General features: G+C 49.7%; 1 protein-coding gene across 1 annotated transcript; it reads left to right on the top strand.

The window, feature by feature from the left end:
* Positions 1-809: 809 nt before the first annotated feature.
* On the top strand, positions 810-12,298 carry LOC106819163 (cadherin-23-like; the record flags this gene model as incomplete). The annotated part of the gene is made up of 13 exons (XM_014823817.1): positions 810-930; positions 1,231-1,338; positions 2,131-2,324; positions 2,779-2,879; positions 3,324-3,471; positions 3,708-3,796; positions 4,257-4,479; positions 5,190-5,323; positions 7,023-7,063; positions 7,879-7,893; positions 8,712-8,720; positions 11,405-11,468; positions 12,199-12,298. Coding segments are annotated over 13 exons (1,347 nt in total), but the record flags the coding sequence as incomplete, so codon positions are not given.
* Between the last annotated feature and the right edge of the window lie 250 nt (positions 12,299-12,548).

The raw sequence follows: 12,548 nt of genomic DNA, 5'->3' as shown, positions 1-12,548 counted from the left end.
ATACAACGCAACATGACACGATACAACGCAACATGACACAACACAACACAACATGACACGATACAACACAACATGACACGATACAACGCAACATGACACGATACAACGCAACATGACACGATACAACACAACATGACACAACATAATATGCGTGCACTACAGCATGTACACGACACACAAACAAGTCGCCATGTCACGACACAACACAGCACAACACGATGCAACGCATCATATCTACGTGATACAACACAACGATGCAACATGATACAACACAACGATGCAACATGATACAACACAATGATGTAACATGATATGACACAATGGCTTACCTAACGATTCTAAAAGGGATCGCGGCAAATGAAAGTTAACGTTTCGTGGGTGTCACTTTCCCTCGGGCGTAGAGGGAGGGTGCCGCTACGTGGCAGCACTAGTCACTTTCCCCGGGCGTAGAGGGAGGGTGCCGCTACGTGGCAGCACTAGTCACTTCGTACACTTCCGTCATTCCACAGTCATACTTCCATGCTAGACATATGGCCTTATTTCCCTAACCCTGACCCTGACCTTGACCCTGACCCTAACCCTAACCCTGACCCTGACCCTGACCCTAACCCTAACCCTAACACTAACCCTAACCCTAACACTAACGCTAACATTAGTGCTGCCACGTAGCGGCACCCTCCCTCTACGCCCGGAGGAAATTGACACCGACGTTTCGTCGTGCCAACCCTACAACACGACGCTGCACGCCCATTTCCCTGCGCACCCTCATCTCTTTGCGGTTTCTCTCTCTTACTCCGACACGTGACCAGGAGGAGGAGGTGTTCAGCAGGTTGGAACACGAGGAGCCATTCAAGTACAAGCTGGGAGAGATTCCCGCCGCGTTCTACGATGACCCGGAGGTCGATGACAAAATCTGCTACTGCATCGTCGGTGAGTCTCCGTCGCCATGGCGACCATCGCGCGAAGTCGATCCGCCCACGCGTTCGTTGACCTTAGATTTAATTGTAAATGATGAAATTGATCAATTAATATTTAATTATTAATAATACGACTTTTATGGTTTTGTACTCGACTGGTTGTGTACGTATATCGAGATTTCGCGTCTCTGCGTGGCGGCATAGACACAAAGCAGCTACGATTTCGATTCCGATTCGATAGCGATTTCGATTTCGATTCCGCGGTAGCCACTCTGTGAGCGACCAGCTGATAGTTCGTTTTTTTTGCCGCTAGATGGCGACGAGAACGACCGGTTCTCGGTGTCGGGGAACAAGGACGACGACAAGTTTCAGCTGTGGCAGGACAAGGAGCTGGATCGCGAGGAGAAGGCCAGCTACGAACGTACGGCTCTCACCGCGCTAACACCGACGGTTTCGCACTTTGTTATAGTATATTTATTGGGTTATAGCCAACACTCATCTGTTCGATTTCCATTTTGTTATTGTTTACGCTCAACACGTACGTGTGTTTGCCATATTCAACTCTGCATCCCCCATCTCTCTCGCTCTCGCTCTCTTTCTTTCTCTCGCTCGCTCTCTCTCTCTCTCCCTCTATTTCTCTCTCTCTCTCTCTCTCCCTCCTCTCTCTCCTTCAGCCTCTCTCTCCTCACTCTCTCTCCTCCCTCCCCCTCCGCATTCCGTCCTGCCTCCGCTCCGCTCCTCTCCCTACCTCGGCCTCCTCGCCTCTCCTCCTCTCTCGACTCCTCGCCTCCGCTCCTCCCTCCGCTCTCCTCTCTCGCTCCTCCCTCCTCTTCTCCCTCCCTCACCTTCTCATCCCTCTCTACCCGCACTCACTTTCTCTGCTCTCTCTCTTTCTCTCTCTCCCTCGTCTCTCTTTTCCTCTCCCCTCTCTCCTCTCTCTCTTTCCTTCGGCTCTTCTCTCTCTCGTCTCTCTCTCCTTTCTCCGCTGCCCTCTCTCTCCACTCTCTTTCTTTCCCCTACACTCTCCGCTCATCGGCTCTCTCTCACACTCTCTTTCCCTATGCTCTCTCCTCGCCCTCTCTTCTCTTTCTTGCCTCACCCTCTCTCTCACTCTTCTCTCTTTCCCCTCACTCTCGGCTCTCTCGCTCTCTCTCTCTTTTCTAATCTTTCTCCTCCCGCCTTTCTCTCTTCATTACGTCTCATCTCTCTACAGTCGTGGTGCAGGCGACGAACTGCGACAAGGAGCCCGACTACGACGAGTCGCTCATCAACGCCACCGCCTACCTGCCCGTGCGCGTCGTCGTCGGCGACATCAACGACAGCCCCGTCGCGTTCATGCAGACGCTCTACACGGCAGGCATCACCACCGACAACCAGCTCGGCGACGTCGTCCTCGACACGATCAAGGTCGGTCGGGTCGCAGCGGCGGCGGCGGCCATTTTGTGTGGCGTCTGTCTTGTCTCGGGTTTGAAACTCTGTTTGTGTCGCGGCCAGCGGCTGCGAACATCTTGCCTCGCGCGTGTTTTGGAACTCTGTGACCATGATTCTAACTGCTGATCCTAACCTTAGCCCGCCCTGAACCTCACTGTAACCTAGGTGTTAGTGTTAACCTCAATCCTGATCTTAACCGTAACCCAATGCCTAAGCATAAGCCTAATGCTAACCTTAACCCTAACACTCACCCTAACCCTAATCCTTACACCAACGCCACCTCCAACCCCAACCCTAACCCATAAACATATTATTCATGACTGCTTATCACAAGCATGGCAAAAGATCCCCATCCCGGCGCAAACGACGGCAGTGTCGAAGCCTTTCTCTCGTCACGCGCTCGATTCACATGAACGTTCTCTTGTCACAGGCGACGACGCTTGACATCTACCCTAACGACGTGATGACGTACGCGATCGTCAAGGACTCGTGGAACTACGACGAGCTCGATCATAACTACGATGAGCCCAGGTGAGGGCGCCACGTGCAGGGCGAAGTCGCCGCAATGCGGCGCGGAAAACCGTGGCGATTCCTTCGCCTGTCTGTTTCTTCTTTTTTTTCCTCTTCTTCTCTTCTTATTCTTCTCCTCCTTCTGCTTCTTTTTCTTCTTCTTCTTCTTCTTCTTCTTCTTCTTCTTCTTCTTCTTCTTCTTCTTCTTCTTCTTCTTCTGCTTCTTCTTCTTCTCCTTCTTCCTCTGCTACTGCTTCTCTTCTTATTCTTCTTCTCTTTTTTATCCTTCTTGCTTTTACTCTTCTCCTTTTTCTTCCTTGTCTTCCTCCTCCTGCTCCTCCTCCTCCTCTTTTTCTTCTTATCTTCTTAATTGTCTTCTTATTCTTTATATTACTCCTCTGCATCGATCGGCCCCCGCACGCCCGTGCATTCGTTCACCCCGCGTCGCACGCTCGCTTGTTCCAGCGATCCATTCAAGATAGACGCCGCGACGGCCGTCATCACCCTCGCCCACAACCCGGGCGACGACTCGTCCGGATACATCAAGTTCAAGGTCATCGTCACCGACCCGCCAGTCGACGAGGGACCCCACAGCAGCACCGCCGACGTCACGGTGAGCGCGCCCGGCGCCACCTACGGTCGACGGCGGCAACCGTTCTCGTGGTTTTTTTTGCGAAGGGTCGTGGGAAAATTTGTTTTTTCTCTGGGAAAAAATGTTTCTTGCTTGGAGTACGAACCATGAGTTTAGTTTTAGTTTGACTTGTCACTGTGAAAAACTGCAAACAAAATCGTACTTGTGTTTTATAGAAATGCGTAGAGCAGCTGATCAAATGACGCTCTGCATTTCAGATCCAAATCCTGTCGCAGAACGATCAGATGGAGTTTGTGCTAGCGATGTCCAAGTCGGAGTTCTACGATAAGAGGGACGAATTCGTCAAGTAAGTCGTGCGGGCGAGGCGATGAACAACGCAGTCTCTGCTGGTTATGTGATTGTATCTCACTCTGTCCTTCTTCGGCTGCCTGTGGAAATGGCTGGGTAATATCAAGCAGTCGTTTATATAGCTATAGATGTCTGCACTTGGTAGTAGCAAACAAACAAACACACGCCGATGAAAACATAACCTCCCGCCAACCCCTTGGCGGAGGTATAATAACAATAACAAGCAACTACCAGTATGTAGTAGCAGTCAGGGCCGTAGCTACCATTAGGCAATAGGAGGCGAATGCCTCCTACAAAATTTCTTCTGGGGCCCTTAAGCGAGCCCCATACCCCACGCCCTATTGGCTCGCTTCGCTCCTTGTTCTTTAACTCACAACATTTGCCTCCTACAAAATTACCTCTGGCTATGGCCCTGGTAGCAGTTGTGTTAATTCTCACCCGCTCCCTCCCGCCCGCAGGACGCTGGAGGACATCACGGGATTGACGGCGTATGTCGACGAGGTCGCGACCTACTACGACGAGAGCGGAGCCGCCAGCGAGAGCCTCATATCCGTCTTCGTCCACTTCGTCGACGAGGACGGCGACATCGTCGGCGTCGGCGCCGTCGAGGATTTGTTCGATCGAGCCGACACGGACGACGTCGTTGTTTTGTACGAGGAATTCAGCGTCTACAGCATACAGGTACGGTGACGGATGGTGACGCGCGGTGACGGATGGTGACGCGCGGTGACGCGCGGTGACACGGTGACGGATGGTGACGCGCGGTGACGGATGGTGACACGCGGTGACGGATGGTGACGCGCGGTGATGGATGGTGACGGATGGTGACACGCGGTGACACAGACGACATTGTTGTTTGTACGACGAATTCAGCGTCTTCAGCATACAGGTACGGTGACACGCGGTGACGCGTATTGACACGGTGACGCGTGGTGACATGGACGACGTTGTTGTTTTGTACAATGAGTTCAGCGTTTTCAGCATAGAGGTGAATAGTGATCATAGCACATTCAGCATAGTGACGTGTGTTGACACGGTGACGCGCGGGGACAGATGGTGACGCGCGGTGACACAGTGACACGGACGACATGCTGAGGGTCAAACAGCATACAGATACGGACGGTGACGCGGTGACACGCTGTGACACGCTGTGACGCGGTGATCCTGTGACGTGATGACACACTAAACGTCAAACAGCACACAGATACGGCAGGTGACGCACCGTCGCAACGAAAGACCCCATCGATCGTGGCGCCACATGTCTCGTCGAAAAACTGATTGTGGCGCCACCTTTTTCATCGGCGACTCGATCGCAGCGCCACCTGGCTCGTCGGCGAGTTGACGGCGGCGCCCCCTGTCTCATCTCTCGTCTCGCCGCGCTTGCGTTTCAGGGTCGGGGTCGTCGGGAGGCGAAGCCCGTCGCGGCGGTCGGGCGCGCGTACATCCTCGCGCTCATCATCGTCAGCATCATCCTACCTATCGTCATCGTCGTGCTCGTCTGCGTCTGGTGCAACGAGGTCAAGAAGTAAGTCGCACGCGCCGCCGCCGCCGGCGCCCCCTGGAGTCCGTCCTGTCCTCCTATCTCTGCGTCGCACTCTTCCGGTTTCCGATGCACTTGCGCACGCTACTGCTGCTCCGGAGTCTCTCTCTGTCGCACGTCCGGCATGGTTTCTGACGTGCGCTCGCTGGGGCTGTCGCCCCGGTGCATGTTTTTCTTGGTGTTTGGTTTCAGGGCTGCATGGCCGACGACGATGTGTTCGTTTAGGGTTTTAGGGATCGTTGTTACGACGGCGGGCACTGCGTATCGCCGCCGCTTTATTCTCTTTTAGTCGAGAACGCGTGGGGGAAGAAGTGTCTTCACGTGTTGGCACGTGTTTTCGCGTGTCCTCGCGTGTTTTCGCGTGTCTTCACGTGTTCTCACGTGTTCTCACGTGGCTTCACGTGTCCTCACGACTCTCACGACTCCTGTGGTAGTGTAGTTCTCACGCAGTGTAGTTTTCTCTATTGTGCTTTTATTGCCATGCAGGGAATTCCCCGAGTTGCGAACACGATTGGTTTTAAAAAATTTCTTTTCAAAGTCATCAATTTTGCAGCATGTTGTGCACGTTTGGAGCGGTTTGTGTGCGTTACGACTCACAAGGCCCCCAGGCGCGGATTTAGGCCGGTTTGCACCAGTTTCCAGAAACCGGTCACAGGCCTCAAAATTCACCAGAATGCACCAAATATAGCCTCAATTTTTAAATAAAACTCCCCGGGGGGGGAGGGGCAATGCCACCCGCCGACACCGCCTAGCCTGCAGAAGAACGCATGATGCCGAAACTAGGTCACGCTCAAACCCTCTGGATCCCGCCCCTGGCCCCATCAATATCTATTAAAAATAAACAATAGAGCATTATCAAACATGGACAGCATATATAGATGCGTTCGTAACTCGAGGATCCCTCTGTATGCGATTTCTCGTTTTTCCTCACCGGCTCACAACACTAATCTTCTCTCTGTTTTTTCCCCGCACAGCACGCGGTGACGATCACACTGACTTTATCAGTTCACCTCTATCTCGCTGCACGTATCTGTCCGCTGCACTAATCTCACTGCACCGGTCTCTTTCTGCACGTTCTTGTGTTCTGTCGCACGCAGGGGCGAACGCCCGCGGTGACGGAGGCTCCGGGAAATCCCGAAGACGCCTACTTGATGGCGCTGGTGATAACCGCGGTCATCCTCGGCCTCTGCATCGTCGTTCTAGTCTGCCTGTGGTATTACGAGTCGCAAAAGTAAGTGCTAACGGTCGCCGCCGCTAGAGGGCGCTGTGGACATGCGCCCCACGTCTCCGGTGGTGCCTTGCGCGCGTGGCGCTGTTTCGGGTGCGAAATCGTCGCCGTGACGACCGATCGCGGTGCTGAGGTGCGGAAATGTGAAAGTAAATTACTCTGAAGTGCCTTTGTCAGAAACAGAATTAGTCTTAACATCGGTCTTGACACAAACTTTTCTCTTGGACCACCAACAGACACAACGGGAAGTTACGAGAATGAAAAATGTCTGCGTAATTGATTTCCTCGTGATTCCTCTACGAAACAGTCGACAGTCAACATTCTACGAGAAACAAAGTTAGGACTCATTTTAAGGCTAATTGTGTTCCTGTCACTGGTTTAAAATACTACAATAACGCAGTTTTTGGAAGCCCTGTTTATACGCCTCAGTCATGCGTGATGTCTCTGCATTCCCAGGTACAAGAGGAAACTGAGGGCGGCAAAGGCAGTGGCATTCGGTATGTATTCTAGGTCGTTTTACATCATTTTAGCATTTTGGCATGCGACTCGTGTTATTTGATATTGCAAACGACTTGTCAAGCATGCACCCTACATACGCGCCCTATACTCTCTTAGCATACCTACGTTTTTCCTTTTACCCACCCCATTCTCTTTAGGCTCTTCATCTTCCCTCTCCTTTTTTGTCCCCCTTGCTCGCCCTGTTCTGGTTTTAATTTCCTCCCTTGTCCGTTTTATCCTCTTTTGCATCTTTCCTCTCCTCGTGTTGTTCTCTTTCTCTCGCTGCTCTGGTATTCCCCTTGTCTATTTTATTCTCCTTTTTCCTTTTCATCTTCCTTCATCTTCCTTAATTCTCTTCTTTTTTCCTTGTTCTCTCGCTGTTCTGGTTTCTACCTCCTACCCCTGCTCCCTCGTTTATCTTTCCTGTCTCTATATCTCTTCCCTCATGCCTAATTCGCACGCGATGAAATGTTATACGAGCTCACAGATGCACACGTTATTTTCACGATGCATCTGTTTATCTACTGTCACCTAGCACTCCCCCTACTATCACCTATTGTTAACTTATTTTTTACCTGTAATTCACTTATTAGCGCCTGTCATTCATTTATGATCACCTGTCATTCTATTGTTACCACCTGTCATTCACTTATTACCACCTGTTATTCACCTATGATCACCCGTTATTCACCTATGATCACCTGTTATTGCCAAAGTAATCAAATTGGCTAGTGCATGTTATACTGATACGCGAAAGCGTGAAGTTGCCTAGATCTGACATTTTCTGACACCTCTCTGCTTCCGACGCTTTCAGGTGAAGAGGCGATTAGTAAGTTTTGCACCCGATTTTATTTTCTCCGTGTTTTTCGCTAGTATTTCGTCGTGTTTCGCTCTCCCCCACGTACGTCTTCACCCTTCTGTCACCATCTATATGTGTGCGTCTGAGGGGAGGAACGCTCGCTCGTGCACGCGTATGGTTCAATCGCAAATGTCCCTATTCTGTTCCGCCACCAATTGCCAACTATTTCACTGGTGAGCAGTGGTTTTCTTTCTTTTCTCGATTTTGAAACTCCCATGATTGATTTCGAAATGAATTATAGATCATCAGTGATTCTGCCGGTGAATATCTCTTATCATTGAATGCACTTATTGTTGTGGTAATCGTGCGAATATTATTAATCGTAATAATTAGATGAGCGATCAACGTACGTGGTATTCAACATGAAGAACATTAACGTTATTAACATTAACAAATGTTAATGATGATCAAATTTGAATCATGCACGTGCATGGGTAGCGTGTGCCCCCTATACTGTTTAGATATAGATGCCACATGTGCTTGTACTGGTAGAGTCACTAGTACTACTCGTGTAGTCTGGCCGCATCTGTCATGTCTGTGCAAGTGTCATGGCCGACAGCGTTGCCGTCTGCTCACACAAAAAAGGGCGGGAGTGGGTTGCAGCCGTGTGAGCAAGAGATAGTTGCAATGGGTGGGAGAGGGTGGGAGAGGGTGAGAGTGGGTGGGAGAGGAAAATGGAGCTTGGGGGGTTAACTTGCCAGAACACGGCCCGCACATAGACTAAAAAAGCGTCCTAGGTGGCGTTTCTGTCGAGCGGCTCAGTGATTGCTTTGTGCTTCTCTTTTCAGTTACGCTAAGTAAGTGCTGTGTTCTGATTGGGTAAGATTGGCGCGCGGGTGCTGCCGCATGATTGGTCACGTGGATGGCGGCCGAAGTCGGGGGCAGACGCTCGAGAGAGCGTCGACCGCACGCAGGCACTGTTGTGAACGTCTGCCTTGAACCCATGTGTGCCACTGCCCGCCCGCCTACTGCCATAATCATCCGTCACCACTGCCACCACGGTCACCACCATCATGGTGACCATTGAAGCACACCCACGTCACGTGTTTTGCCTTTACCCAATCTCGTCTCCCACGTGCATCACGTGTTTTCACTCTACCCGCACGTGATAACCCAATGATTTACCTTCCCCCACCCTCTCCCAACAGCCACACCATATGTGGTTTGTCTTTACCATTTTCTCCTTTACGCGGGTACGCCACGTCGTACCACATTGTTTTGTCCTTTACCACGTTGCTACACACAGCTACCCCTTGTGTTTGTTCTTAGCCATATACCTCTCTGCACACACCTGCACCACGTTATTTGTCTTTACCCCATTTCCCCAGTCTGTACGGTCGCCTGACATGATGCCAGGGTTCTGTATGGCTATTGGCCCGCGGGCCCCGATGACCAATCACGCGCAGCCTGTGTCGCTGGAACTAGACGGTGACGGTCGCAGTATCTGGTCTCTAACACGTGGCGACATCTGGGGGCCGTCTAGCGAAGTAGTCGCGGGAGGGCACTATCACTAATATGTTTTCTCGTAGCATTTTTCTCTGCCGCATGAAATGTTAACACTTGCAGCTTTTGCAGCCGACGTTAGAAAGGAAGCTATAGGGGCACGAAGGTCCCACACCATTGCAGATATATAAAGGTCTATGAGTAAGGAAATAATGAGCCTAGTAGCCATCTCGATGGTGTGGGTGGGGTGGGAGTTTTAACGCCATCGTGTGGCCACGTCCACGCGGTAATCTTTTTCCGAAGAGTAGTAGGTGACAACTATTGCATCTAAACCGCACTGCTTCTTTCATCTTTTGCTCACCAGGGGGCAGTGACTTCTATGCAAAGCTGGCAGGTAACTGTAAGCTGCACGCTTGCATGTGCACGGTGTGTCGTTATGTTTTACTTGTTTTTTCCCCTCATTTTTTTGTCGTCCCGGCATTAGCTAGGACGCGTCATAACTAATTCCCTTAAAAGTCCTTCTCATCGTCGGTTGATGAGGTGAGATATAATTGTTCAATGTAAAGTAATTTACAATTCCTCTAGTGACACCTACGTTTTTGTTTGTAAAGACGCTGGTTTACTGTGATATAGTACATATACCCCCTCATAATTTCATAAATAATATAATGAGGGGATATATCGAAGACCCGTGCGCACTATATAACGGCATATATATTTTCGATCGCTTGTAATTTTGTGTGCGTGTAAGAGTTGCCGACTCGCAGATGGTGATTACGAATGTTATGACATTAGATGTTTGCATAGTTGTGTAGTTATGTGGCGCAGGCCTACGTGAATGATAGTCGTGCAAATGTCGAATGCGAAGGTCAACCAACGCGTGACCCCGCAGGTTAGGGTTAGGGCCATCTTCTTGTTAATAAAATAAAACAATAAATTAATTAGACCTTGACCAACTTCTCGATAATCGGTTTATAAAGTACCTTATGTCGATGCTGATTAACTATTTAGCGTGGTGGAGAAGGGTTGGGTCGACAGGTTGTCAGAGAGTTAACCTATTACTTCCGCTGCCAGGGTCTATGTCTCCCTGGGTACTGCCGGACCGTACCTCGCCTACTCCACTAACGAGTCTAGGGAGTCGCCTACGCCTACTCCCTAACCATAACCCTAACACTAACCCTAACTCTAACCATATATCAGATAGTTACCAGGGTACGTTCCGGCAGTACCCAGAGAGACATAGACCCTATCAGTCTCAGTAATGAACATTTCTTGATTCGAATTGAGCATACACATAGACAGGGCTGGCAGAGGTTTTTCGGTTGATATATTGTTGTGGGTGCAGACGGTCCTATCAGGATGATACTGTGGCTGTTGTTGTTGGTGGTAGTGGTGGTCTGGTTACTGTTGGTATTGTGATTGTTGTCGTTGTTGCTGTCGTCTGCACCCGGTACTCTACAGAATGATGATATAGTCGAAGCTATCATAGATTGTACCGACTGCGTGCTCTCTTGCTCTGTAATACCCAGCGTAATACAAACTGCATGGTCTGCCTTCTGTATCAATTTCGTGCGTCGAACAATCGAAAGCTGCAAAAAGGGAATTATTGCATTGTGGTCAACAGCCAGGTCTCCTCTTACCAGGGGCGTGTACAGGGGTGGTCCAGGGGGTCCGGACCCCCCCCCTTGCTCGCGCAGAAAACGCATCTAAGGTTGTCTAATTTCAAAATTTTTTGGGGGAGGGCCCGCCAGACCCCCCTTCGCGTGCTCGCAAGTTGGGGTTACGGTTAGACCCCCCCTGGTAAAAATTCTGTACACGCCCCTGGTAATACAAACTGTGTCTGCCTTCTGCATCAATTTCGTGCGTCGAACAATCGAAAGCTGCAAAAAGGGAATTATTGCATTGTGGTCAACAGCCGTGTCTGCTCTTACAAGCGACCAAGATGGCCGCCGCGCGTAATGTGCACGTGGTTAATATGAAGCACCATCTCACGTTACAGTCGCTAACCGACATTTTGTTTTTGTGAATTTTTCTCCAGGTTCCAGAGAGTCGGAAATGAACAAGATCACTGTGCCTAACACCAACCAGTACGCTTACGAAGGGTATGTATAGGAATACCAATATGTGTTATCGTGAACGTGTCATGAAGCAAACATAATTCATTATTAAGTTATTTAATTATTAAACTTATTATTTAAATTATTTTACTTGGTACATAAATAGGTTCTACTACTGAGCCAACACCTCAGTGACAGTGGTAGTTTTTCTTAACGATGTTTTAACGGAAAAACATTGAATGAAACGACGTTAATAGGGCGTAGTAGTTTTGTTTCGGAACTTTAGATCGACTTCCCTCATGACTCTACGAAACAAAATTCTGCAATGATTTTACGAGAAAAAGTTAATGCTAAGACCCATGCTAAGACTAATTCGGACGTTTCTGACGACGGGGTCCCTAGATCCGACTATGATTTCCCCAATAGAGGAGCCGCTGTAGGCTTCTCCCTTGTAGGTCGAACCCAATGTGGATGCAGACGGTCGACCCAAACGACAGCAGTCCTAACATTCATTTTTTGTGTTAGACCGTCGACAGACAAACATAATAACATAATTGACAGACTTAACATAATTAACATAATTAACATAATTGATTCCCTTGCGACATCACGCAAAAAAATCCTGCGACAACGTACGAGAGAGAGCTAAGAATATATTTTGTTCGGGACGATGGGGGGAATCTATACCGGACTCTCCCCAATAGATACAGGCGAGCTGCCCTAAGATGCTCCTACCTTGTTTTCATCCTCACGCCTGTGTTGCGTGTGTGCGCAGGTCAAACCCGATGTGGATGCAGACGGTCGACGCGAACGTGTTCGACAATGCCGCCATGAAGGATGACGACGAGGAGAGCGACACGACGAGGCAAGTGTGACGTCATAGTGACGTCGTCGAGCGGGGGGGGGGGTGGCTCAAAATCGTGGTTTAGAACTTTAAAAACTTGATCAACAATTTCGATTTTTTCGATTTAGATTTAGAACAAATTGAAAACACTGAATTAAGGATTTAGATTTGGAACTAATTAAAAAGCTTTCATAATCGATTTGTCCTTTGTGGTAAACCAGCGCGGTCTTGTGTTTCTCTCTAGAGAGAGAGAGAGAGAGAGAGAGCTCTCTCTCTCTCTC

Source organism: Priapulus caudatus, unplaced genomic scaffold (assembly GCF_000485595.1).
Source record: "Priapulus caudatus unplaced genomic scaffold, Priapulus_caudatus-5.0.1 Scaffold2915, whole genome shotgun sequence".
Lineage (NCBI taxonomy): Eukaryota > Metazoa > Priapulida > Priapulimorpha > Priapulimorphida > Priapulidae > Priapulus > Priapulus caudatus.
Note: the sequence above shows the minus strand (reverse complement) of the source record. Positions and strands in the feature narration are given on the sequence as shown.